General features: G+C 49.0%; 1 protein-coding gene across 2 annotated transcripts in view; it reads right to left on the bottom strand.

Annotated features, from left to right (window-relative positions):
• The window catches only part of LOC139050389 (growth arrest-specific protein 2-like), a 286,366-nt gene that overhangs the window by 183,154 nt on the left and 77,208 nt on the right, over positions 1 to 26,004 (bottom strand). The window contains exons 2-3 of one of the 2 annotated variants that reach the window (XM_070526670.1): positions 5,576 to 6,025; positions 4,561 to 4,702 (exon numbers count right to left, since the gene is read on the bottom strand). In XM_070526670.1, coding sequence (XP_070382771.1) covers positions 4,561 to 4,702; positions 5,576 to 5,776 — 343 coding nt within the window. In that variant the 5' untranslated portion in view covers positions 5,777 to 6,025. Of the gene's footprint in view, positions 1 to 4,560; positions 4,703 to 5,575; positions 6,026 to 26,004 lie in introns of those variants that run through there. The other variant, XM_070526671.1, reaches the window with a different exon arrangement.

Raw genomic sequence — 26,004 nt, 5'->3', positions numbered from 1 at the left:
GAGTGATGTAAAAACTGCCACCAAAGTAACAAGTGTGGGCAAACTTTCCCCAAACGTTATGACATTCTTGTTTACTTAACTTTACCACCTGTATTTGCATTTGTTTCATTGATTTTGCCGTCCTTTATTGTATTCCATGTTTTCCCCCAGCTTGGTCGATGGCACAGGGACCTAGAGTATATACTAAATAAACATCATCAGCCTGGCTACACCCACTGCAGGGCAAAGGCCTCTCCCATACTTCTCCAACTACCGCGGTCAAGTGCTAATGGTTGCCATGTTGTGCCTGCAAACTTACTAAATAAACAAATAACACTAAATAAACCTACTACTGTAAATAACACTAATAATAAACCACGGTCCTCTTGCACACGATGCGGATGCTCCACCTCTACGCCATCGCTGCAACTTTTTCGATACCGAGGACGTTTGCACAAATTGCACAACCATCGCAGACAACCCGCCTGCAACGCAAAACAGCTTCTTCAAACTTTTACACCGCCACGCAATCGCAACGACGCCCTTCCCACGGTGTTTGTTCCTCGGCGGCGACGACGAGAGACGTGGGAGCGTTTGAGGAGCCGCGCCTCTCGAAACGCACCGAAAGCGGACCACACAGACGCGCCGGCGCGCGTTCCTTCCTCCTCCTCTCGCGTCGCTCCCGCAGTTACGCGACATCGCATGCAACGCGCGGGAATAGGCGTGGAAGCCCCGCGTAAGCCCGGCTCGACGATTCCCACCGAGACGACGACGACGACGACAGGTTGCACGCACACACACGCGACGCGGAGGCGACACACGCGCGCGCGTACCGGTTTCGAAAGGACGGACGCGGCGTCGCAATCAACGGTCTGTGAACCGGGGCACGCCGAGCAGCAGCACGTTTCCAGTTGGGCCGCGTTACCGAACCGCTGGCGACGCAAAAAAAAACAAAGAAATGTGGCAATGGATTTCGAAAGGAGGTGCTCCAGGCGCGAAGGGGAGCGCCTCTGATACAGAACACGGCGATCTCGAAAGTTTATTGTTTCACTAAGCCAGCGCCGCAGCGTATGCTGGACAGCTTGCTCCCAGCTATACAGCTGCAGTCCTACGAGTACTCGCGCACTGTGGCGTGACACTATGCAGTGACCTGTATAGTCGGTGCTTTTGTAGCAACGGAAGAGTTATCAACTATCAGAAGCGTTCCAGGCACTTGAGACAAAGCAAGCTCGAGATATGCTACGGGGACATCGAACAGGGTATAAAAGAATAAGGAGGCAAGGTGGGGGGTTGGACCGAAGGAACGTCGGGTCGAGTTGGGTCAGTTCTCCTAGCTACGTTTACACGAACACGACTTAGTAGGCAGGGGCGTAGCCAGGGGGGGGGGGGGGGGGGGGGGCTTATGGGGCTTCAGCCCCCCCCGAAATTTTTTCGTGCTCTCATGCGCCGCCGACGAAAACACCTCCCGGCGCCGGAAATCATGCTCGATTTTGTCTAGAATGTCCTTAATTCACGCTCGAAAAAACATCTTAGCGTAAACATTGAGAAATCGGGCTAGATTTCGCGGAAACGCCCATGCATCGGGACTCGCATATCGTAACGCAAGGAGCCCCACCTAGCACAAAATTTCAAGGGCATTATGATGGCGAGCGGGCTCGTCTCGGCATCTCGCGGAGGCCGCAGTATCTACGGAGCGCTTGGATTTCAATTCTGAAACTTTGCGGGTATAAAGTTCGCATAACATTTTGATGCGAAAGGTGCATTGACATTTCCAAAGTCGTGCTTTAGATTTTCAATTCCGGAACTTTGTGGGTGTAATGCTGTTGTAAACATTTGACGCCAAAGACTCCAGGCGCATTCCTGCCGTTGCCCTCATGTTCCGTATAAATAAAGGCCAAGGGCGATAACATCGCGACCGCATGCTCTATGTGCGAGTGAAAGCGTGGGGGGAAAGGGGAGGGGTTGAGCCGACGATGGTGGCTCAGTCTTTTGTGCGCAAGGGAGAAAAGCGGGGAGGAAGCGCGCGGCCTTCCGTCGCACGCGATACATTTTGGGAGTGGAGGGAGGGGGGGGGGGGGTGTGCTGTGATCTGTGTACCTGTGGTTGCGCAACCTGTTTATTTGCCTTGTTTGATGCATTATATATAGTGGCTTTTTCTTAGGTACGTAGATTTATTGGAAGCTTATACGTATATTTAAACATCTTGTTGCGAGGTTTTGTGTATATGCGAAGTGAACTTTGTTTCCAGTGACAATTTTTTCCTGTATCAAGCTGTATCTTCACATTTGTATATTCCATTGTATCTTCGCATTTCTAATGTACGAAGGCGAGTCAAATGAAAGTGAGACAACCCGTGCCGCGCAATAATGGTTCGGTTCATTATTTTCGAGGCATGCGCGTAGCACATACGCATCTCATTTACAAGTGACATGCAGAGGTGAGGTTAAATGTTCTTTAATGCTCTCATACACTGGGTTGAACATGATTGCGTGACATAATGGACCCTCCAAAAGTTGAACAGCTCTGTGTCGTGAGGTTTTTGACAAATGAAGATCTTTCCCAAAAAGAAATTATTCGCCGTATGGCTGCCGTATGCGTGGAAGATTGCGTTTCATTGGCCACTTTGAAGCGTTGTAGCAAACTGTTCAAAGAAGGACATGAAAGTCACAAATACGATCCATGCCCGGGCCAAAACCACCGTGCAATCACCCTCAACACAATTGAAAAGGCCGTGGTCGCTCAGTGGCTATGGTGTTGGGCTGCTGAGCACGGGGTCGCGGGATCGAATCCCGCTCACAGCGGCTGCATTTTGATGGAGGCGAAAACACCCGTGTACTTATATTTAAGTGCACGTCAAAGAACCCCAGATGAGCTCGACGACTCTTTGTCTGCAATTGTGACCGGGAATGACTCATGGTGCCGCTACTACTAGCCTGAAACACTACGGCAAAGCTTACAGCAGAAACATTTGAATTCACGACTCCCAAGGAAAATAGAGGCCGTCATTTCTGCCGGAAAAGTGTTGACTTCATTTTAAATCGTTAAGGGCCATTATTGATCGAATTTTCTAAAGCTGGAGAGACTCTAAATAATTTCAGATATTGTGAAAGGTCGGATCGGCTGCGTGTCGCAATCAAGAACAAACGACGTGGAAAATTGAGCATTGGGAACATCTTCCTTCACGACGTTGCCCGTTCCCACGTCGCTGATGTGGTTAATACAAAACTGGCAAAGTTAAAGTGGGAAATGCTGCAGCATCCCTCGTGCAGCCCAGACCTGTTGCCTTGCGTCTTCCACATTTGGTAAAATTTGAAAAAAAAAAACTGCTCAAGGGAACCAGATTCATGTCGGAAGATGACGTGTAATTATTTACAGATTTTTGAGGCAGCAACCCAAGAAGTCTTATGAGACGGGAATTACGCGACTCGTTAGTAGGACAAGTGGTTAAATACTCATGGTGACTACTTTTAAATAAGGTACCCCGTTTGTCATATATTCGCATTGGCTCACTTTCATTTGACTCCCCCTCGTATATTTTGCAGAACTCCTGCTTTTTATATGTGTTCTCTGTTGCGGCTGTAATTTCGGAGCAATAACTCGCAATACACAACCGGTGACAGCGGCTCCTGCGCAATGCATTCTAACAAAGGAAAGCGTCATTTAGATTTTCGTCTGGTCGTTCATATGTACGAAAATGTAAACATGGTTGTTGAATGACATATATATATATATATATATATATATATATATATATATATATATATATATATATATATATATATTGTTCCCTCGACTAATTCTATCAGGAGGAGGCCGAGCTGCAAAGTGAGCCCCCCACGAACGAAATTTCTGGCTACGCCACTGTTAGTAGGGTCGAGTTGGCTTGTCGGACTAAAAACCGGTCGTCGAATTGATCCAAACGAAGCCCCTGGTTGACGCACTCTTATCGCTCGACAAAATGCACGTAAACGCAGTCCAGTCGGTCTAGGTCAGCTGGAGGCCCGATTCGACCGAATCGCATCCAGTTTCGTGTTAACAAACCCACTCGCAAAGGAGGGATGCCTAGATACGCCAGGTCAGGCCCGGGGTATTAAAGTAATTTTATAGCAACGTTGTACGGACTCGGTATCGACTTGAAGCATCGACTTTCTACGAGATAACAAGAAAGCCCAGGACCTCTGACCTTTACCACAGCAGCACAAAGCGATGACTGCTGATAGTCGAACAGTGCAAAAGCGTTTCACTGCAGCAGCCACAAGACTTGCACGTGGAACTCAGCGCACGTTCTCGACAGCGAAGCCGATGTGCCGCACGGGCGCAGGGTGAATCAACCGCGTCACAAACTCTCGGGTGGACGAGCTCGTGCCCGGGCTTTGACGCCTTGTTCGAGGGATCGAAGACCAACCGGCGCCACGCACGCGGGTCCGAGCCCGTCGCTTATCGGGCCAGCGGTGCGAATAAAATTTGTCTGCAGAGAAACGGCTGAAGTGGACGTCACCGCTTGCGACAAAGAGTATCCGGCCAGGGGCACGCGAAGCCAACGTCGCGCGCGGAAGGCAAGCACTGCCCGGCGGCACTCACCGAGCGACTTGTTGAGCCAGTCCGCGAGGTCCTCCTTGAGGGGGATGAGGTGCTCCTCCTGGCGCTTGGTGACCCGCAGGTAGAACTCGTCCACGTCCCGGGCCCGGTGAGCGGCCGTCGCGCTGTTGCAGCGGGGCTTCACCTGCGAGAAAAAAATCACGTCAATGCGAGATCTGTCTCTCCTTCCTACCTATCCCGTCTGCCGTGCGCAGTTTATATTTAACGTACGCGAGCTTTCACGCATTTCTATCCTTTCGGACTGAGGAAGCTTAGGGATAGGAACAAGCACCAAATGACGCTAACAGCGCCAGCCTTAACGTAAGCATGCATGCCATCCGTGTCCCTATCGGGAAAAGAAACAGTTTCTTGGAAGTTTGGGCTGCTTGTGCGAAGGTGCGGGAAGAACTGCTTTCTCGGAAGGCGCTGTGGTCGCCATGGTTGTGTACATATTTTGCCTACACTGATGACTTTCTTTCTCTCGTCTGCTATTTTTTAGCTTTCTTTATCTTTTCGCATTTTCCTGCTGTAAGGTGTAAGAGCAGGTAAGGTTTACAAGGTATACACAGAACACAAACCTCGAAGATCAGGCGTTGTCTACAAACACTTCTCGACTACACATAGACAACGATCACTCTATCGCCATAATAATCCCTGCCCTGTTTCGAGCCCACGTCAACAGCAGCGGCTCATGAGCGCTGGGAACAGCGCCAGCGTGAGGTGTCCACGCACCTCGAAGGAAAGGTCTATAAGAAAGCTCTATGTATAGTCGGATACAACTTTAGAAAAAAAGGGGGCGTTTGCTCCTGCGAGGCGGATGCACACGAGCATCCACCAATGGGCGTGCACTCCGGACCGACGTCATGCGCCGGACGGCCGGTGACTTCGCCGCTTCGGTCATCTGGGCGGGGCCTCCCCTTTTTTCTAAAGTTGTATCCGACTATAGACTTCCTTTATGAAGGCAGACTTCTCACTAGGGGTGTATATATATAAATATACCGCAGGCGCATGCACGCACCGTTTCCGCGACGCGCCTGTCCTCCCTGGTGAGGTCGAGGCAGAAGTCGCCGCTGACCCTGCGCCAGGGGGGATAGCCTCCGCCGGAGACCCCGTGGCCCGTCCTGACGCTGCCGGCGCTGCGCACGCCCTTTCTGGCCGCGGAGGCAGCGCCGCCGGTGGTCGCGTACGCCGTCCTCACCATCGGCCCGCCGCTGGACATTGGCGATCCCGCTCGGCCGTCACGTGCGGCACTCGACAGAGGTGGTGGTGGTGACGTCACAAGTCAAGTTCCGCGCCCCGCCCCCTTTACGTGGTTTCCAGTTGGCACACGCGCACTGCTGGCCTCCGCCTATTGGTCCGGGCTTCAGTCATGGTCTTCGCTCCTCTGGCGTCGTACGCTGATAAGAGATGAGTGCGGTTGCTTGGACGAGAGGGGTGCAGTTACTCCTGCCTCTGACCGTGGTCTCGCCTGCGAAGGATCAGAGATGGACAGAAAGAAAGCAACATTAATCGAGCAGATCTTTCTTTTTCTTTTTTTTTTCGCTAGAACAAGTTCAAAATGAAGCGCCCGTACATCACGCTGATTAGCTAATGAAACAAAATAACAGCGTTCATTCCATAATAAGATATTCAGGAATGCTGCATACAAGCATTGAGTGTAAAGCTACTCCCAAGACTGCACCAAAGCAAGAGAGATAGCTTAATATCAAGAAGTGTAATCACACACCGGAGTAATCTCTAAAGTATAAATACAGAACAACATTAAATCACCTTAAATTGATGAGGTGCTCTTTCAAAATCTTATTTTTATGCATTTCAATCTATTACTATTTTTTGAATTAGTACAATTTTGTTACTGCCAGAAATGAAGTTCAAGCTTCCTGTTCCAATTTCGCGACAAATCCTCAGCGCCTGGACGTCAGCGTCACGAAAAGGATTTGAAAGTATAGATTCGTATATTGGACAATTTGGCAGAAGGAAGGAGATCCGAATTTTCAATAAGTACAGTATTTAGTTGTCTAGGGTGCAGTGTAGCGCATCACTTCCAGCTAAAACAATTAACGGAACCTGAGTAGACGCTATCGAAATGCAAGAAATTCGAGCCAGCTGGTGCAACGTTTTCACTGCACCGTTGCCACAGCTCTTCCGTCTCGCGCCTCTTTTTTCTCAGTTACAATTACCATCTGGGATGTTACGGAGTATCGGGGCGGGGGGGACTTCGAATGAATTTTGACCACCGAAGGTTTTTAAAGGTGGAACTAAATCTACGTACACAAGCGTTTTTTCCATTTCGCCCCCATCGAAATGCGGTCGCCACGGTGGGGATTGAGCCTACCATATATATTGAACTCACCTGCACTAAACGTTGAACATTGGGACATGACATACTGTCTATTCTTTCTTAGCAAGTGCCATCGCACAGTAAGAGCAGTTCTTGCTATTACAGAAGCAAAGTTTATTAATACAGCTTAAATATTATTTGTCTTTAGCGTACACTTCAAGTGCAACTCCGGTGATTCTTCAAAGTCCGCTGACTTTGACAAAACTTTGAATATAAGCTCTCTTTTGCATTCTGATTATCTGTGCCAAACGAAATTGCTGCAAGTCATTTCGTTTTCTCGAAAATGAATTTTTTAAGATTGCTTGCGTGTTCCCGACTCATGCCCACGAATGTATGACATTTCACTGGCTACCCTGGGTTTGTGACGTCGGAGACTACGCCACCACTTCGCCTACAAATGACGAAGCTGGCTCCTTTTTCTACAAAACGAGGGCCGGGCAATGATCGTTTTGACAGACGTGATAACTGGTGCTTCTGTTCGTCACGCCGCAGCACAATGCGTTGAGCTTGGGGAACGTCGGCTGCCTACAGGACGGAGGTGGCGGGTCGAACGCAAACGGCGATCTTTCAGCGATCACACTGTCGTTGAAATCGTTGCTGAAATCGCCGCTGGTTAGTTCAAAAGAGCTATAAATGCTCCACGTGCAGTCAGATGACATCGTTAGCTTCGCTTTTTTCTCTTTGGCACCACGTGTACTGCGTGTTTACATTACGGGTAGTGTAGGATCTGACGACATCCGACTGATCGTGGCGTCACACGAAGCAGCTATACGCCTTTCGGTACCTCATTTATAAGTTATTTAAAATTATCCATGAGTTTCTGAGCAAATTGGACTACCTTATAGGTGACAGGACTGTCAATGTCACTTCAAAAAGACAATATCCTGATGTGGTTATAAAAACGCAGGAGTTGCCCTTCAGTCCCGTAGAGCAGCGAGCGAGCACTTTCTGTTTTCCTTTTTTTTTTCGTTGCGGACCACTAACGGCTAACCTAACATCCAAATCCGAGAAAGAACAAGTTTTTCAGCCTCAGTTAACAAACAATACCCCGCCAATGTCTAGTTGCCCACCGCTAGAGGGCACCCTACACGAGAAGGTGATGCGGACGACATTGTGTTGCTAGCTAACAAGCAAAGTGATTTGCAACGTCTGGCTAATATCTGTGGACAGGAAGGCAACGATTTAGGTTTGAAGTTTAGCGTTAGAAAATCAGGTGTTATGGTATTCAATGAAAACAGTGAACAGACAGTGGAGATACAGGGCCAAGAAATACCTCGGGTAACAGAATATAAATACCTTGGTATATGGATAAACGAAGGCAATGGATATATGGAAACACAGGAAAAAACCATAACAGTAAAGGGGAAGAGAAATGCAGCCATAATGAAGCACAGAGCGCTATGGGGATACAATAGGTACGAGGTCCTCCGAGGTATGTGGAAAGGTGTAATGGTTCCAGGACTTACTTTTGGAAATGCGGTTGTTTGCTATAAATCAGGGGTACAATCGGGACTCGACGGGAACCAAAGGTCAGTGGGTCGCCTCGCATTGGGCGCTCACGGCAAGACTACAAATGAAGCAGTGTAGGGTGATATGGGCTGGACTAGTTTTGAAGTGAGGGAAGCTCGCAGTAAAATTGAGTATGAAGAACGGCTGAGGAATATGGAAGAAAGTAAATGGGCTGGGAGAATGTTCAAGTGTCTGTAGAGGAAAAACATTGATTCACAGTGGAGGAAAAGAACTAGGAAGCTTACCAGCAAGTATGCGGCCTGTAGGGTGGACAACACAACAACAAAGGTCAAGCGGAAAGTCAGAGAAGCTGAATTATTCTCATGGGTGGCGGCAATGGAAAAGAAACCTGCCATGAGTAACTACTTAAGAGGAAAAAACGAAATCAGGAAAGAAACCATTTATGATAACTCAAAGGGAAGCTCATTACTTTTCGAAGCGAGATCAGGATGCTTAGAACACGCACCTATAAAGCGAAATATAAGAAGGAAGAAGAAGCATGTGCTTGCTGTGGTAAAGCTAGGGAAACTACGGAGCATGTTTTATTAGAATGTGAGGACGTCTACCCAGCGGTCGATTTAGGCACCACTGGCCTCCTTGAAGCCCTTGGGTTCAGAGGGAGCAGTGGTAAAGCAAACATGTCCGCAATAGACATTAGTAAGAGGCGACTGGAGGATTGGTGGAAGAAAAGTAGGGAAACGACAAAAGACGGAGACGTACAAAAGCACAGTTCGCAATAGGGGATCAGCAAATTTGGGCGTGGTAGTTCATAGTGTTTTTTTTTTGTCTTTTTTCATTGTTTAACCCAGGTAGAATATTAGGCAGTATAGTAGCAAGAGCTTGGTGGCGCAACCCACCACCCCGTACCAAAGGGGACGCTCATAACATCCATCCATCCATGATGATTACTATTTATTGACATCCCCTTTGAAAGGGGGCGGTAAGAAATAGTCACCTAGCCTGCTTGATTTATTCACCTACGCTATGCATGCCTTTTATTGTAGCATTTTTGCATACATCTCCTTAATCTTTTCCTTTTCGCCTCAGAAGCTTCTCGATGTAACTTGTACCGCTACCTATGTCTGTAACAGATACGGTCGTGTCCATTTCTTTCCTGCTTTCCTTTCCCCCAATATTCTAAACGTCTATTCCTTATCTCGACTGCTGGGCGCTTGATGCTTTCGTCCACTTTAAATACAGGCACTTCTAGAACGTGTACGTTACCTACGGGTCCCACTAGGCGAATCCTTTCGCATCTCATTAGGATGTGCTGAGTAGTCTCCGCTGCAGCGTACACATGCATCAACTTGTTACGAACATTTGCTCCGGCATGTTTTTTTTATACCTCAGGCAATCAGCTCGAGCATCAAAAAGCAAGGCACTCAATAGCAGGGCGTGAGCAAATTAAAGAGGAAAGCAATCCGCAGCGCTTCTCCGTAGCGAGAGTGAAGAATACAGCACACTCTCAGTTGTACAACGTCGGTTTAACGAATATTTCAGAATAACGAACTTTAAGGAAAAAAACTGCCCGGCGGTTTTTCTATGCATTATATGCAAAATCTTTCGGTTTAGCAAATTTATGAATAGCGAATAATTCAGTTGAACGAACTTGATCAGTGGACCCGGGCTCATCTTTAAAGTGAGATCAACGAAGTTTTGCGCTTTGCAGCGTTGTTGTAGGCGATGCTCGCCGGACCCAAATCGCACCTCCAGCGGCCAAGTAGTGACACCGGCTACAATTAGAAACTGCTTGCATAAATCCTGCCTTTGCCCCCTGCGCGGTGAAAGCGAGCAAGAGGAACAGCGCAATGAGGTAATCGAGCCCGGGACGTGGACAGGAGTCTGTCACCAGCTGGATGTTGACAGCGACACTTCGTTTGAAGACTATGTGCAGTGTGACAGTGAGTGACCAGATCTGGAAACTGTTTGCAGCGTTCGTCCCAAAGAAGAGTGCTACGAGGAAGATACGATGACAGAGGCAGATTCAAATCCTGCAATTCTAGCCGACGCTGTGGGATGCCTTGGAAAGTTGCGAGACTTCGTGTCTCAGCAACAAGCTGCGCCAGAGAAAGTGCACAATAACAGACTCTCTGGAGCGCTTTGTTACCTCTTGCGCTTTAAGAGCGCCAGAGCAAATGAAAATTATATAAATATATATATATTAGAAATGAGATTGACAGCAACGTTATTGTTACGCAATTCGTATACACTGATTTACTTAAAGGGGTTGGGACACCAAATTTTGAGGCTATAAAAAGCATGTTGTAGGCTGCCTCCGTATGCAAGGACACCCAGAACGAGGTATTGGACGCTGCAAACATTTCAAAATAATTTTAATTCAGCTTCAAAAAGTCATAAAAAACTCCTTCTCATAGTCGAGACCCATCGCTAGCGCGGCAGTTACTACGTCACAGAGGAGGAACGAAAATATTGACGTCATAGCACACTAGCACAAAACCGTGACGTATGATGAGTAGCGATGAAATGCCGATTACGGAGCCTGCTGAGCCGAGCGACCGAGCATAGCCTCCACTATGACCGAGCTACAGGCATATAGAAATCCTTTCTTAATACAAAGAAGGGGTAAGGCGTGCAGACACGGACACAAGAGGAGAGAAGTGGACAACACGAACGCCGCACGGCGGCCCGCGAACGGCAAACTGCGTGCGGCGAGTTGCCGTGCGGACACGTTTGAGTGTAACACTAGCCGGCCGACTCCGAAAAGGACCAGGATATGCGGCGTTCGTGTTGTCCGCTTCTCTCCTCGCATAGTCGCATAGTTCGGCAGCTCGGAGCGGTCTCTCGTTCGCTCGGCCTTTCTCAATGTGCCGGCCCGTCCACGTTACCGGCACGGAAACTCGCCGCACGCCGTTTTCCGTTCGCGGGCCCCCGTGCGACGGCGGTTTTGGTCGCGAACGGCGAGATTTCCTTGCCGTAGAGAGGACGGGCCCGGGACCCATTTGTGCGGCAGCCGTACGGCGAAGCAGCCAATCAGCGACTGAGGAGTGGTCACTCTGGCACCGACGGCAGCTTCACCGCCTCTGATCGTTCGGCGCCGCCGATGTCGTCGCTAGGCCTTTTCCGGTTCGCTTCAAAGCTAAAGCTTACGGCGCTTCGGAATGAATCACCGACTCTCACAAGCCGCAATATTTTCTTACCGTTGTTGTCGCTTTTCGCAATAATTATAATAATCGCGACATGCACTTCGAATCGCCAGTTGTTGACCTCTGCTGGCAGAGCGCGCGTATGCGCGAGCAGACGACGCTGCATAGTTTTACGTCACTATTTTTTGTGGCCCACGTGACCAAGCCATGTTGCGTTTCCTCCTCTGTGACGTCACAGCATCCCCCGAAGCCCAGAAACCGAAACCGAAATAGCTCGGTATAATAATGTTATTATTAAATTATTTATCGGATATATATGAATCCCGCTGTGTGTATCGTGCTCCCTGAAGCATGACGCAACGTTTTAATCAACAAACGCATGAACGAAAATTTTGACGTCTCCACCCCTTTAACTCTATAAATTGCATTTCACACTCTTAACTCGATGGCTGCTGTGCCCTACGCTGCTTCATATTCTAGTGAATATTCAGTTTAGCGAACTTTCAGTTAAGTGAACTATTTCCTTGGGTTCCCCGAAGTTCACTCAAGCCAGAGCTCACTGTACAACGCGATCTCCTCATCGCAAGCGAGCGACGGCAACAGAAAAACCATATATTTACACTTTGACGGGGCTGCTTTCTCTCTCGATCGAAGGCGTCAAAGACGTCGGCTCAGCTTGGGACGAACAGGCCAGAACGGGGAAAAACAATCGGCCGTCGATCAGCGAAGCACACAGCCAACGCTGCCTGCCGGAGCCACACTCTCCGCCACCGCTGAACGCCCACGCACAGAAGGGGGCCTGCTGGCATCGCGCGCCGCGAAAGGAGTAAATCACACATCCTGCGAGCCACTCCTCGAAGGCTGGACGCCGCCGTATTACTCGCGTATGACGCGACCCCGATTCCCTTGGCCTGGTGCGCGGGGCCCTGCTTTGAAAGCAAAAGCGTGCGAGCCGGGCCAAAGAAACGCGTGGTCTACCGGCCCGGAGCAACAGATGGGAGTGCTCGCCGAGGGGGCTCTCTCGAAGCGTATACACGAGTGATTTCGCGTTCTCCAATTGGAATGCGGCTGCCGAGGGCGGGGATCGAACCGGCGACAATGTGATCAGCGGCGAAATGTCATATGCTCACTTGGACACCGCGGCGGGCAAGTGGTTGAAGAAAAAAAAAAATAGCAACGGCCGATATATACAGCTACGGGTTTGACGATTTATTGTGAAAACAATATCAGGGCACTGTTTTATGCGAAGCACACTAGCCGCATAACCATGCTCTTCCTTGCTGCGCCGCGCGCGGCCGCGTAGCTACGATATGACGTCATAACAGCTGCGAAAGCGGAGGCTCAACTCGTGCGCTCGCTTATGGCCGCGTAGCTACATAGCCGGGTCTCAGCTCGTGTGCTCGCCTGCATGAGTTGTTTCTTCGTCTAGCCGAACCAAATATAGCCAAGCAACAGCAGTCCACCGGGCTAAACAGTGGTTCAACAACTAAAATAAAGGCTAGTATGCTTCGCATCCTGGGCTTAACCTTAGCTAAGCCACAGCCATTTCTTTTGTTCGTTTTTGAGCTCGCTGCTGTTCTGCGCCGTCGGAACCGTCCGCAGTGGCGGGTCGATCAACCTGTGAACCGACGAAAGCAGAGGGATCGCTTTCCAAATCGGTTCATACTGCCGACTAATATGTCACAAAGGTGAAAAAAAAAAGCCACTTATTTATTGAAATTCCACGATTAGATGCTCAAGGTAGCACATTCGTCTGTGAGGATATAACGTTCTATACGTGAAATAAGCTTCAATTTTTTTCCCCGGGACGGTAACTGCAAGAACACAAATGCACCACTTCCTCCTGTACGGACGCGGTGCAACTATTCTTCGAGCCAGATTCTCCGCACATGCGCTGCACTTGCGTCCGACTTTCTAACCGGGACGACTACCGGGAGAACTGAAGGAAACGCGCATCATAATGCACAGAGGGTCTCACGACGATGTGTGTTGTTCCAAGTGTACTTGGTTTGGCAGTTTGCTTGGCCTCTTCGCCGATACGTGCCACGCCGTTTCATTCCGCTATTCCTGCCGCCTTCAACAGAAAATATGATCTCGAAGTAAGCGGCACCACGAAGTGGGAAAAACACAATGTAGGTTACGACTTCCGCAGTTCCTCTAGCACGATTACAATCGGGATGCGTCTGAAGTTGCTCAGCGCGACATCGGGCTGCAAACACTCGCGGAATTTCGATTCGCCACACGGAGCACCGTACACTAGGGTTACCAGACTCATAATTTCAATTTTCGGAACCACGTCGGGTCCGCTCGAAGCCCCGAAAACATGGAACGCTGCGCGAGTCAAACGCCACTCCTTAATGCGGAGCTAAGATGCTATCGCATCTACGATGGGTTCGTTGCAGTAAGCCTCCCTTCAATGGACGCACCCCACGGGGGGTCCCGTTCCACTCCACCGCTCTCGAAGCGGATTAAACGAAGCAAACACTTAGAAACGAGCGACCGTGAAAGAACACCGCCGTCGAAATTAGCGCACGGGAACCTACGACGCAACCAGTAGACAAAGCCGACCTGAAATCTTTCACTATGTTTCTTTTTTTTTTCTATCGTTGCGCGGCAAGATGGGAAGGGGGATAGAAGGACGAGCAGCACCGCCTGCTGCCACATTATCAGTCCATACAATTGCGCACGGAACGCTTCGTGAGATTAGGGCGGGCGGAGCCCCAGCTGCGACACGCCCAAACGAAGATCGCATCGTCAAGACGACTCTATAGAGGTGTAGAAACAAGCCGGCGACCTGTGTACACCCGGAGCTTAGGCGAACTCGGTTACCACGGCCGCCCTAACACAAAAAAAAGACACGCAAGAAACGCGATAAGACGCGAAGATAACATTGAGGCGTTCTTAACGAATACAGAAAATAAATAGAAAGAATAAACGCAGCTCGACAGCTATTGTGCGATACAGTCAAACGCTCAGGCCTCTTGGCGGGCGAAATCATGGGCTGCGCCCGTTTGCCGGCGTGGCTGGCAACGTGGCTTAAAGGTTTTCATGGCAAATGCTGTAGCGCAGCCTACGAAAAACATAGGAATGATAGTTTTAGCCTAATTAAGCTCCACCCCTAAGCATCTCCGTACAAGAACAAGAACTCTGCAAGTTGCATGCAAGGAATCAAACCCATACTTCCGTTATTCCTTTGCAGGCAGACATTTGACACTTCGCCTAGTGAGGAAAAAATAGTTTCTTCTCGCCACGTATATAGAGGCTAAGTAAGTGCAAGTGACAAGCTATCCGCACTTCGGCAACACAGCCTTAACTGGAGCTTGAAATCCCTTTACAGGAAACCAGCACACCCTTAAAACTACCTAGCCACGAATGAAATTTTTATCAAGAGATTACGTTGCCGACGTGCCGAATTTACCCAGTTCGGAGACACTTAGGCGCCGCAGTTCATTGCTGTTAGCGTCACGCTAAAATTCGCCTACACATCACGCCCCTATATGCCGCCGTACTGATTTAAAGAAGTGTGTTAAAGCATTTCTCAAGCACCCCCGAGTTAACGATCCAATAAAGATACCACACGCATTGTACACCAACGGCCATTGAGCAAGATGATGTCGACAGTAGCTGGGAATTCAGCCGCGCCCGTAACGTGGAATAGCCACTGATCGTTTCTTGGGTGTTGGTCCGACATAAAGAACAAATGACGAATACGAGGGCGCGGTGAACACAAGGGCCCTGTTTATCGCATTGTGATTTCTGTCACGATCATCATTTTGCTTCTCTTTTTATTCGAAAAGGATGGAAAGTTGGATGGAAACTATAAATAGGTTTACGTATTACTCCGCGTATAACCATTTTCAAATGAGCCGATGTAAATGAAAGGAGGTGTTTACTGCTTCGCGGATGGTACTCATCAGACGAATACGATTCGCGCTTTTATGTGGCGCCTGCACCCAACAAAAGATCTCACGGCAACCAGCCCGGCTTCTTGCACTTCTGAACCGCAACTCAGTTGCTTCCAGACCAAGTACAGTTACTTTCCGGCTGTGTTGAAGCGCCGGACGTGCTAAAACGGCGACGCTTTTCGAATATCGCCGAGACAATTAATCCACAACAAGCTGTCGCGCTCGTCTACACACACACGCCGCAAATACGCAATCCACGTAACAGGCGACGAATCCGAACCGGCAGCTCACCTCGACATGCAACACGATGCGCGGTCGTCGCAACATAATAATAATAATATATGGGGTTTTACGTGCCAAAACCACTTTCTGATTATGAGGCACGCCGTTGTGGGGGACTCCGGAAATTTCGACCACCTGGGGTTCTTTAACGTGCACCTAAATCTAAGCACACGGGTGTTTTCGCATTTCGCCCCCATCGAAATGCGGCCGCCGTGGCCGGGATTCGATCCCGCGACCTCGTGCTCAGCAGCCCAACACCATAGCCACTGAGCGACCACGGCGGGTCGTCGCAACATCGACACGCGAGACAACGAACTCGACGCCGGCGCTTCGGGAAGCTGCTCGCGCTTGGCCGGACAGGGCCGTCGCGCGCGGCGTCTCAGCCGGCTGACGTTCGGTCGACCTCCATGGTTAACGGCGCGGCGTGTTGTAACGAGCGTCAGGCGCTTATCAAGTCAAACGCAAACCAAGCCTGACGGCCAGGCCGTCGAGCTCCGGCGGTTTCAAACTACCACCGCCACACCCCGAACTCCCATTGCTGCACTTGGAGGAACAAACCTACAGCTTCGCGGGACATTAATTCCTGGCTAAACGTGAAACGCGTCAAGAGACAAAAAAAAAGGAAGGTGGTACGTGGGAAACGCGCGACACCAATTTTGCCATTGCCTCGGCTCGGAACTTGAGGAGAGAGAGAGAGAGAGAGAGAGAGAGAGAAGAGGCAGCGCCAGGTCAAGACGGAAGAAGCCAAAGAACAACGTCTTTTCCTAAGGTTCGGTACGAAGTTCAATGCTCCCTCTTAGCAAAGCTCATTCCGGACTTTTAAACGTCTGCCTATCGTAATCGTGCATTCGCAGCAGTCCGCTCCCACTCGTCCGTAGCACTGTTGTCCGTAATTATTAATTGTACCGTTCTGTCTACCATCCGCAAATCTTGTCAGCAACGGGTCTCGCCTCGTCACCGACATGAGTGGGACGCCGTGCAAACTGATGCGTGCGACGGGGGGGAGAACCACTTATACCACCATCCTGAAAACATGCAGACACGGACAGAGAGAGAGAGAGAGGGCTCTTTATTGGAAGAACAGAGAATTTTGCCGGCGCGTATATAACCGCTGGCATGCTACTCTGTATAGGGATGGGGAATGGGATTAAAAGATTCCAGAAGAGAGTCGGAGAAAAAAAAGGATAAAAATAAATATGAAATGTCCGAGTGGACCTGATACTAATTTTTACACGTGACATGGCGGGTTAATTTAGGCTTTTGTATAGGAAGGATGCAATTTTTAAAGTTTTCCTATTTGACCAATTTCTGTCAGGTATTTGAACAATAAATCCAAAACCCGTCGCTGTTTTGAAGGGCCGGGCATTGGACCTAAGATGCTCGGTAATGTTAACAGTTCGTGGCGAATCATGTCCATTTGGTGCCCAAAAAATTGTCTCTCGTCGCGGTACGCGGGGCATTCTAGTAATATGTGCTCAATTGTCTCTAAGTTGCGACAGTTATCACAGTATGGGTTAGTGGTAAGTCCTATGCGGTACAGATAATTGTTCGTATATGCCACGTTCAGTCGATGACGATGGTACAATGTCTCTAAGTGTCGAGGAAGTGGTCGTGGAATTTTCGGTCTCATTTCTGGGTCAATGTAACGTAGGAAGTTATCTTGGTGAAGCGGCAGATTCAAGATGCGGTTTTTTTCTTGATAGGCATATATTTTTGCCATGGTTGAAGCGTCGGCTTTTGTAAAATATGTTCTTCTGAACTTGCGGTATTGGAGTCCATTTCTGGCAGCTTCGTCCGCTCTTTCATTTCCCGACACGGACACGAAATATTACGGCGCCTATCTTCGGTAAACAAAGGAGGATCAGGAAGCAGGAATAGACAGAAAGACAGGGAGGTTACCCATTAGACCGGCTGGCTACCCTATTCTGGGGAAAGGGGTATGGGGAACTAAAGACAATAGAAAATAGATGTTACAAAAAACGAAAGATGAGGCAAAAGAAGGAAAGAAAAAGGAAAGGGGAATACGGCACTGTTTAAAGTCTGTCTCTAAGAGCAGTTCTTCGCAAGACATTAAACAACACTTTTAAATCCTTCTGTGCTGAGCAAGGTTTCGGCCAGTGTCCCAGGAACCTTTCCTTCGACACAGGACGTTTGTCAAGACTGTCTAGCACTCTTGAAAGTTCTTTCCTGGGCGCACTGAAGCGGGCACGCTCATAAGGAAGGTGGGCGATTGTTATCTCGCAGCTACAGTTATCGCATGTAGGGCTGTTGGCCAGTCCAATCCGAAATCAGTACGCATTCGTGAAGGCCACGCCAAGCCACAAGCGGCACAGAAGCGCCTCCTCAACTGTAGGTAGTCCTGGCGGAAGGCGGAGCCGTAGATTCGGATCCAAGTTGTGGAGACGAGCCATGTTGAATTCCGTCGAGTTCCCCTGTGCAAGTGGAAGTTCATGTGAGGGCGAACGAAGACCCGTAGCTGCGTCTGTTCCGGATAACGGCATAGCTACACATTGCAGGCCACGATGAGTAAATCGGGCGGCCTAATCTGCACGGTTGTTTCCGTAGATATCCCAATGGCGCGGTATCCTCGGCAAACAAACTTCTTAAAAGGTGTTAGAGGGTGAGTTATATACATTGAGAAACACCTTAAGGGCGTCCATTAACTTTTACAGTGTGATCGCAGCTGGGTAAGCATTTACTTGCATCGCGTCGATATTTACATGCCGTAAGACTCCTACCACATGGAGCGCTTTTTTGCGCGTCAAACGGGCGTCGAACGAGAACAAAAATTGGAGGACGCTTAAGCTTCGCCATCAAGAGTGGAACGCGATAGCGTTATCGCACACCGTTCGCACCGCCCGCTCATTCGCTCGGCATGCTCTTGACAAGACGAAGGGGAGAAGCGGGCGAGTGGCGCGCCAGCTGTCGGGGCAGCGTCGTACATTGCGAGGAGGGGGTCTTCTGCGTTTGCCGCAAGATGGCTCTGCGTGTGCGCCAAGCGGAGAAGAAATGTAGCGGAAACGTACTTCGCTACTCGTTTAACTGCGACTTCTGTTATTTACATGCTCATAATTGCCGATATACACCGCAGTATAACTTTCTACGGCACGTTTCTAAGGCAACACCGCATTCACTAGAGGCGTTTTTGTCCCGCTTTGAACCATCGAACTCATGGCTGAGTGGTAGGTAGCGTCTCCGTCTCACATTCCGGAGACCCTGGTTCGATTCCCACCCAGCCCATCTTGCAAGCTGTTTTTACTTATGAATTGCCTTCCGGGATTTTTCGCTCACGGCCAACGCCGCCGACATCGGTTTTTCTGCGACACGATCTCCTTAACCCTGTCGCGTTAAAATGTTGAACTGTGCTGCAGGGAGCGACGCACAATGACGAACTGGTGGTTTGAAAGATTACGCGTAGAAAATACTACACAAGGAAACTGCACAAATGCCGTTCCTTTTGTGTACCGAAACCTTTCGAAATGCGAATTCCTATGACTCATTCACGTTGCCCTTCTGCAAGGACAAAATGGCCGTTTTGTTTTCTAAATTCCGTGTGGTCCACCTGCATCGCTCGTGGCGCCAGCAACACCGCGCCACGTGACAGGGGCGACGCGGCACCAGCGCGACGCTCGAAAGGAGCCCGATGTGGACGAACGTTTCAAGTGGGACTTGAAAAGCAAGGAAGGCAAGGAAGGCTCGCTGCGTCATGAAAACGTTCTATTCTACACGCGGTTAAACGAATTTAGCAAGTAGCTTTGGAAACAGAGGGCGCGTGCTTTATCCGCGTGCCCAAGAAATACCGTCGATCAAAGTGCACGCGCGCATAACCCAAGCACGCTTTGGCCGCATATTCCGTTCGCTAAAGTTGTCTGCGCTTTCCAGAAAGCCCGGTATTAAAGAAAGGAGACTGAATTGTTGGTATACTTGCGAGAACACCACAAAGACCACTCGACAGTGCGATTCTGAGCCGAGCGCTTTTTAATACTCGGTGACGACGATAACTTATTGGCATCCCTTTTGAAAAAGTGCGGCGATAAACAGTCACCTAGCCTGCTTGATCTAATGAGATAGGCTGCATATGCTTTTCACTCTAGCATTTTGGTGTACATTTCCATATTGTTTTCTTCCTCAAAACTTGTCTATTTGTTATTGCTACCTATGCCTGTAACGGATCCGGTTGTATCAATCTCTTCCCTGCTATTTTTTTTTTTCACCAATGCCGCAAACGTATCTTGCTTATCTCGACTGCTGATCGGTGTTAGGAATGGCCATACGGGGTGACAACGTGCCAGCTTTCAGCCCGCTGCACGTGTTCCAATCCAACCAGACGGGCCGCACTTCAAAGAACTGCGAATAACCGGCAGCCACGTGGCGCGCGGTCAGCTCAGGAATGTGGTACTCGGCCGCGCCACCCGGGACAAAGCAGAGTTCTACGAAGCCCTGTGACGTCGGCTCCGGACCTTTGCACCTGTGTGTGTGTGCGACACGAGTATGTGAGCCCTCATCCTCCAAAAGGGCAGGTCATCTACGGTGACGTCGAACGATGACGTCGAACGATGACGTCGAACGATGACTGGACGAACGTTTCCGTTCACTTTGAATCAAGGGGGGACAAAGTGCTTATAAGGAGCGATTGCCGGCTGCAAGAGCGTGCTCGTCGTCGGGAGCTGAGTGCTCGTTTTCCTGCTGGAGATGTACTAGTGAGCTGCGTGCTCGTAAGCTGTTTGCTGTATGTTAGTCTTGCGGGCTCCATATGGGAGTCACGCTAGACTGCCAATGTATCTTGTTTTAAATGTAAATACTGCAAATAAACCCTGCTCGCCTAGTCCTGTCCTCCCAAGTTCATCCCTACAGCTACGACTGCCAAATCTTACATCTGGTTGACAGCGGTTGGATCGTCCGACAACTCTTACATCGGTTAATGCTTCCGTCCACTTTAAATTCAAGCGCTTCTGGAAGGTGTACGTTATACTTCCGGGTCTCACTGGCTGAGACCCTTCGCATTCCATTAGGTCGTGCTGAGTGGTCTCCGGAGTTTTAATGCAGCAGACACATCTTCTTGCGAACATTCGCTCCGGTATGCGTTTGTCCTTAAGCTACCGGCTCGAATCTCAAATATCCAGGCGCTGCCCTTTGTGTTACCGCACAGATATTCCTAATTTCTGTCTTACCATTCTTGCAAACCTCCATGGTATGTCAGTCCCTTTGTTCACCGCGCGCCTCAGGTTTGTATAAGCCGGAGCAACGGCTCGAGCTCGAGCCGCGACGAGAACCTGCCATTCTCGAAGCAGAGGCAGCGAAGGAAATTGCAGCAGCCATTCACTGGCCCCATTTCGGCTCCCAAGCACGCCCAGCGCCATTGCATACACGTACGAGAGCTCGCCTTCCTTACGCGCAAAGGCAGCGAGACGCCGTGCGGCTGCAAACTGCGCCATCTTCCCACGCCTTCGGTCGATCGTTAAGCCTACTACAACGCGGCGAGCAGAGAGCGAGTCTCTCCAGGGCAGGACGAAAGGAGAACGCTGGCCCTTATAACTACGCTCCTAATTACAGACGAACATTAAAAGCTGGGAACCTCTGGTAAGACGATCATTAAACCGTGTTTTCGGGCGCCCTCGGTTGACTGTGCAAATAATGGATCAGGGAGTCCCTCGCAGGAGTACGCTTCCCACCCTCGACAAGAAAGAAGGAAAGAAAAGAAAGTACGCATTTGGGGAAAGGATAGTCTTCTATGAAGTGAATCCGCAACATACTTCCGCAAAACGTACTGCCGGTTCAAGCCTCGGTAGGGCGTGCACCATAGGGTGAACCTGAGTTTCCGAGAGAAAACTGAAGGTGTCAGACTTTCAATGTACTAAAGTTTACAACCTGCAATAAACAATCCTGCCTGAAGAAAAAAAAAACAATACAGAGATACAGAGAAGCAAAATAATGAAACCTTCAAGGTCTTCCCGCGCTTACATTCTCATCATACCAGAAGGCAGCCAAATGACAAAATCGGTTTTCAAGAATGCTCTTATCCCCGACTGGTTATGTTACCAACGGAAAAACTGATCTCAATAAAATACCACCGTTACATGGGGAAGGCTGCGCCCTCACATAGGCGAGGACAATTGGGGTCTCATCACATCGATGACAGAATGAACAAATTTTTCTTTGCTCAAACAAAGACATGAAGATGTAACATTGGGTGCAAGGTTGGAATTTTTGGTGCTATACCGAGGATCTTCACCGCTGCTTTTCGTCGTAGGTGACGACTCAACGGTTTAGATCAAATTAGTGTAAATTTACACGAAAGCTCAAAATAGCAACAGATTAGGGAGTTTTAGAATAGGGGCCCCAATAGTTTGGGGCCCCAAAGAGCTTTGCGGGTGTCAGCATTGGGACATGTAGGAGTGAAGAGTTTTAGAATAGGGTTTTACGTTTGCGGATAGCGTCTTGCGCTGACAGCGCCACTACGGCGTCAAAGAAAAGCTATTAGAAATAATTCAATAAGATATACCATTTTATGAGAGGAATAATAATTTTGACTTGCGTGTATTCGCGTTTAATTACAATTTAGAGGTTATTCTGTAAGCAGCAAACAGTTAGTTGCGCTTAGTTTTGAGCAAACCAACTTTACTAGCCTTCACCAGCCAAGCTTAGCCGTGTTAGGCCTACGAGCCATAAAATCCACAATCGAATTCAAAATCAGCGGCGTCTAATGAGTCAATCTTCATAACACACGCTAGTTGAGAGAAAGCGATAACCGCAGTCACTTCTCCTAGCTTGCGAACTTCACGCGTTACCACGAATCGAACCCAGTTTTGTGCTAGGTTAGAGCCGTCGCTTCGATGGGTGCCGCCATGTTTGCCGACGCAAAACTTTTGGGGCCGCTATTTGGGCTCCCGCTAAATCGGTGAAATAGCGTTCCCAACGCAAAACCCAAACGCAGTTTGCGTCTTGCGCATGCGCAGTGGCTTCGACGCTATTTCTTTGGGGCCCCAAAACGTTTGGGGCCCCTATTCTAAAACTCCCTATTAACTCCGCACGGCCTAACGTACCGTTTTGATACAACGACTTGGATACCTAAAAAATAATGATTATGGCGCGGGAAACTTAATGCAACGCTCACAGTGGCACTTTAAGCATGCTGGAGTAGATTTTCACTTTCTCACAGTTCAGAAAATGAATTACTAATTAGGCAATATACTAATTACGTAATAAATAAAATAACGTGCACGAATGTACTGATGACCAGAAGAAAAGGTTAAAGGTAAACGTTGATAATTTTCGCCGACGGCGACTGGCGTTTACGTTATGTGGGGTCAAACCACATCCATACGATTCCGCATGCATCCGACTCTAGATCCGGGATGAATGTTTCACGTAAAATCTTACGAATATATATATATATATATATATATATATATATATATATATATATATATATATATATTTGAGGCAACGTGTACTAGAACACAGAAGGAGTATCGGGACAAGAATATCCAGATATTTGGCGCGGCTTTGAGAACACTGCACCGAACTAGCGAAGCGAAAATATATGGAGCGGAGTGCAACGTTCGCCTTCTGCGGCATTAGCTCTCCCTTTTGAATTGCACGCACGAGCAGATGAATGGCGAGCTCGCGAGATGCAAAGCACTCACGTGCCGAAAACAATGTATTGTATGTGCCCTCCGAAGAGCTCAATTAAGCGGAGATTTCTCTTTTTTTCCGAGGCGCCGAAGCGTGACCAGCGTGCGTCCGAGTCCAGCGATGCGCGACCACGACGTGGAAAGATGAATGCGCGCGCATAAATTCACCGAAGCTGCAGCGCGTGCGAATACGCTCGGGCAGCGGCGTAATGGGTGATTGCGGGATTGCGATCCTGTATGGGACGCAAGAAAACACTTGCACCTCGCGTAATGAGCTCGCCGATGAAATCTGCGGGGAAAGATTCGCAAGGCCCCCGTGGCTGTACGTGTTTATTTTCTCCATTATTATTAACCGGTCTCCTCATATCTCCTTCTGCAGCTTCGCCTGTTTGCTGGCATTCTGGATCGCCACGTTGGCACTGACGTAAAAGAAACAACATCACAAAAGAGAGATCTGGGAGTAGCGAGCGACAATTTCGTTCGCGCACATGTAGCTTGTGCGAAATATAAAACAGTGTCTTCGAGGTAATGTACAATCAAGCCGACGCTACCAGTGCAGGTGTTCAGTTAGACAAGGTGCTCCACGTTACGCCATCCCTGAAGTAGAAGATATAGAATATGTACACCACTGCAAATGATTCCACAAGAGCAAGAAGGCGCGTCTCGGACTGCGTTTGCTTAAGCTGCACTCATAAGCACGAAGTATTAACGTACACGTACCTAGCCAAATGACATTACAACTGTTAACTTTAGTGCGTTTGCTGTTGGGATTATAGAATTGAAGCCCGCCAGTGCTCGATGTCCATCCCCACTTAACAGGAATCACGGGCAGGAACTCTGCGGGGCTATAAGCAGTCCAGATTATAATGGAGCTCAAACTTGGTATTGCAATGCAGACTTTAAAGTTTCCTGAAGCTCTATCCAGCATTGTGAAAGCGAGGCTTTCAGGAAAACTATACAAACCGAGACGCCAGTGCAGACCGCAAGATCATTTACGAAGACGTTTCTCAACGACACCATGACCAGGAAACGCGGACACGGTGTTAATAATTTTAGACTCTCTACGTGCGAAGAACAAAGGACGCAGTCTCAAACGGGCGTTCACGAACGCCTGGCATTGTTAGCAGCCCATGTTATCGGCTTTAGCTCACAGACGATGTTTCCTCAATCCAACTAGGAAGAAACCCGTCGCGCTAGGATAGCGTGAAACAAGATCCGTTCAAGAAGAACTCCCGCAACATCTGGCACCGCAAGTGGGTCGAAGCAGGAACATCACCGTGTATTCGTGGGCTACGAGATGGTACAGGCTACATTGAGGGAGCGCGCATGCTGTGCCTACACGGTGGATCAGTCGACCGCAATCACCGAGGAGACGGCGCATGGCAACGTTCCAAGGGAAAAATGTGCCTCTACGGCACGTGCCCCGTATAGCACGTTATGAAAAGTGCAAATTTCTACAGTATCCAGACAACCTGAGCTGTTAACGTTAGTAAACGATAACACCCGCACCAGTTTCGACGGTACGAATACTTTGTCGCACATTATAATGCTATCGATCTTAGCAACATTTACGGCGCACGAGAGAGAAGCCGCCTATAGACCGCTTCATCGGGCGAGGAGGATAGGGCGCGCGGAGAGCCTTTCCTCCTCTCTGGCTTGGGCGATCCGGCGCGGCGCTGCTTGAAAGTATTGCTGTCGCGTGCTGCGGAACGATTTCGGAATGTTTTAGGCTGCGTTCACACTTGGTGTCGGAGCAGGCGGAAGCGGAAAAAACTTGACAAAATCCGCCCGCCTAGGCGGAGAAACGGGCGGAAAACCAGGCGGCGAAAAAATCGGTCTCGGACCGATTTTTTCGCCCAGGCGGAGCGGAAAGACGTTCCGCTTTACCGGAAGCTGCAATCGCATGTAAACAACCGGTCGTAAAATTTAACATTTTCCATTGCTCATTGTCTATTTTTAGAAAAAGCAACTAGCCAAAGCTATCGAAACTATGTCTCGTTTATCTTCCGTGGTGGACGAAAGTTAAAAACGACACGCGCAGTTGCGCGAAATGGTAGCTTTTAGTAACTGATGGGTCAATGAATGAACGTATGTCTTGAAATAGTGTGATGAACAGTGCCACCACGCGGACAAACGTACGAAAACTAGATAGATGTGTGAGAAAGCGGAAGTGGTTTCCGCTGCAGTGGCGAAACAAATGTGAACGTTTTGTACATGCGCGAAAAAGATTATCCGGCCGCTTTGGCTTTTCCGTCCGCTTGCGGTTTGCCAAGTGTGAACGTAGCCTTAGATGGAACTTTGTGAACTTTACGCCATGTACGTTCATATAAGGTCTTCAGGGAAGCATTCCGGTGTATCGGTAACTACAGTAGGCGGAAATATCTCTTGGGGACGCAAAAATGTGAGGCGCTTTATCAGCCGCGGTATACGCACATTATCGGTCGCGATGTGTGTATGTGCTGTGAACTATTTTGCTTATATCGGTTTTAATTCAACAAAGAAAACCTCTGTATCTGTATTAGCAGCATGAAGTGGTAAATCTGCTCAATATCTGATCGCTTGGCGTAGGGAACAACACCTAAAGCATAAGAGCGCATGCTCGTGCACGGCCAACTTAAGGCAACCACGAAACATGTAAGCGGCAGGCGCTATCAAAAATTTTTGATACACCG

This window comes from Dermacentor albipictus, chromosome 10 (genome assembly GCF_038994185.2).
Source record: "Dermacentor albipictus isolate Rhodes 1998 colony chromosome 10, USDA_Dalb.pri_finalv2, whole genome shotgun sequence".
NCBI lineage: Eukaryota > Metazoa > Arthropoda > Arachnida > Ixodida > Ixodidae > Dermacentor > Dermacentor albipictus.
The sequence above is the reverse complement of the archived record's forward strand: the minus strand, read 5'-3'. Positions and strand labels throughout refer to the sequence as shown.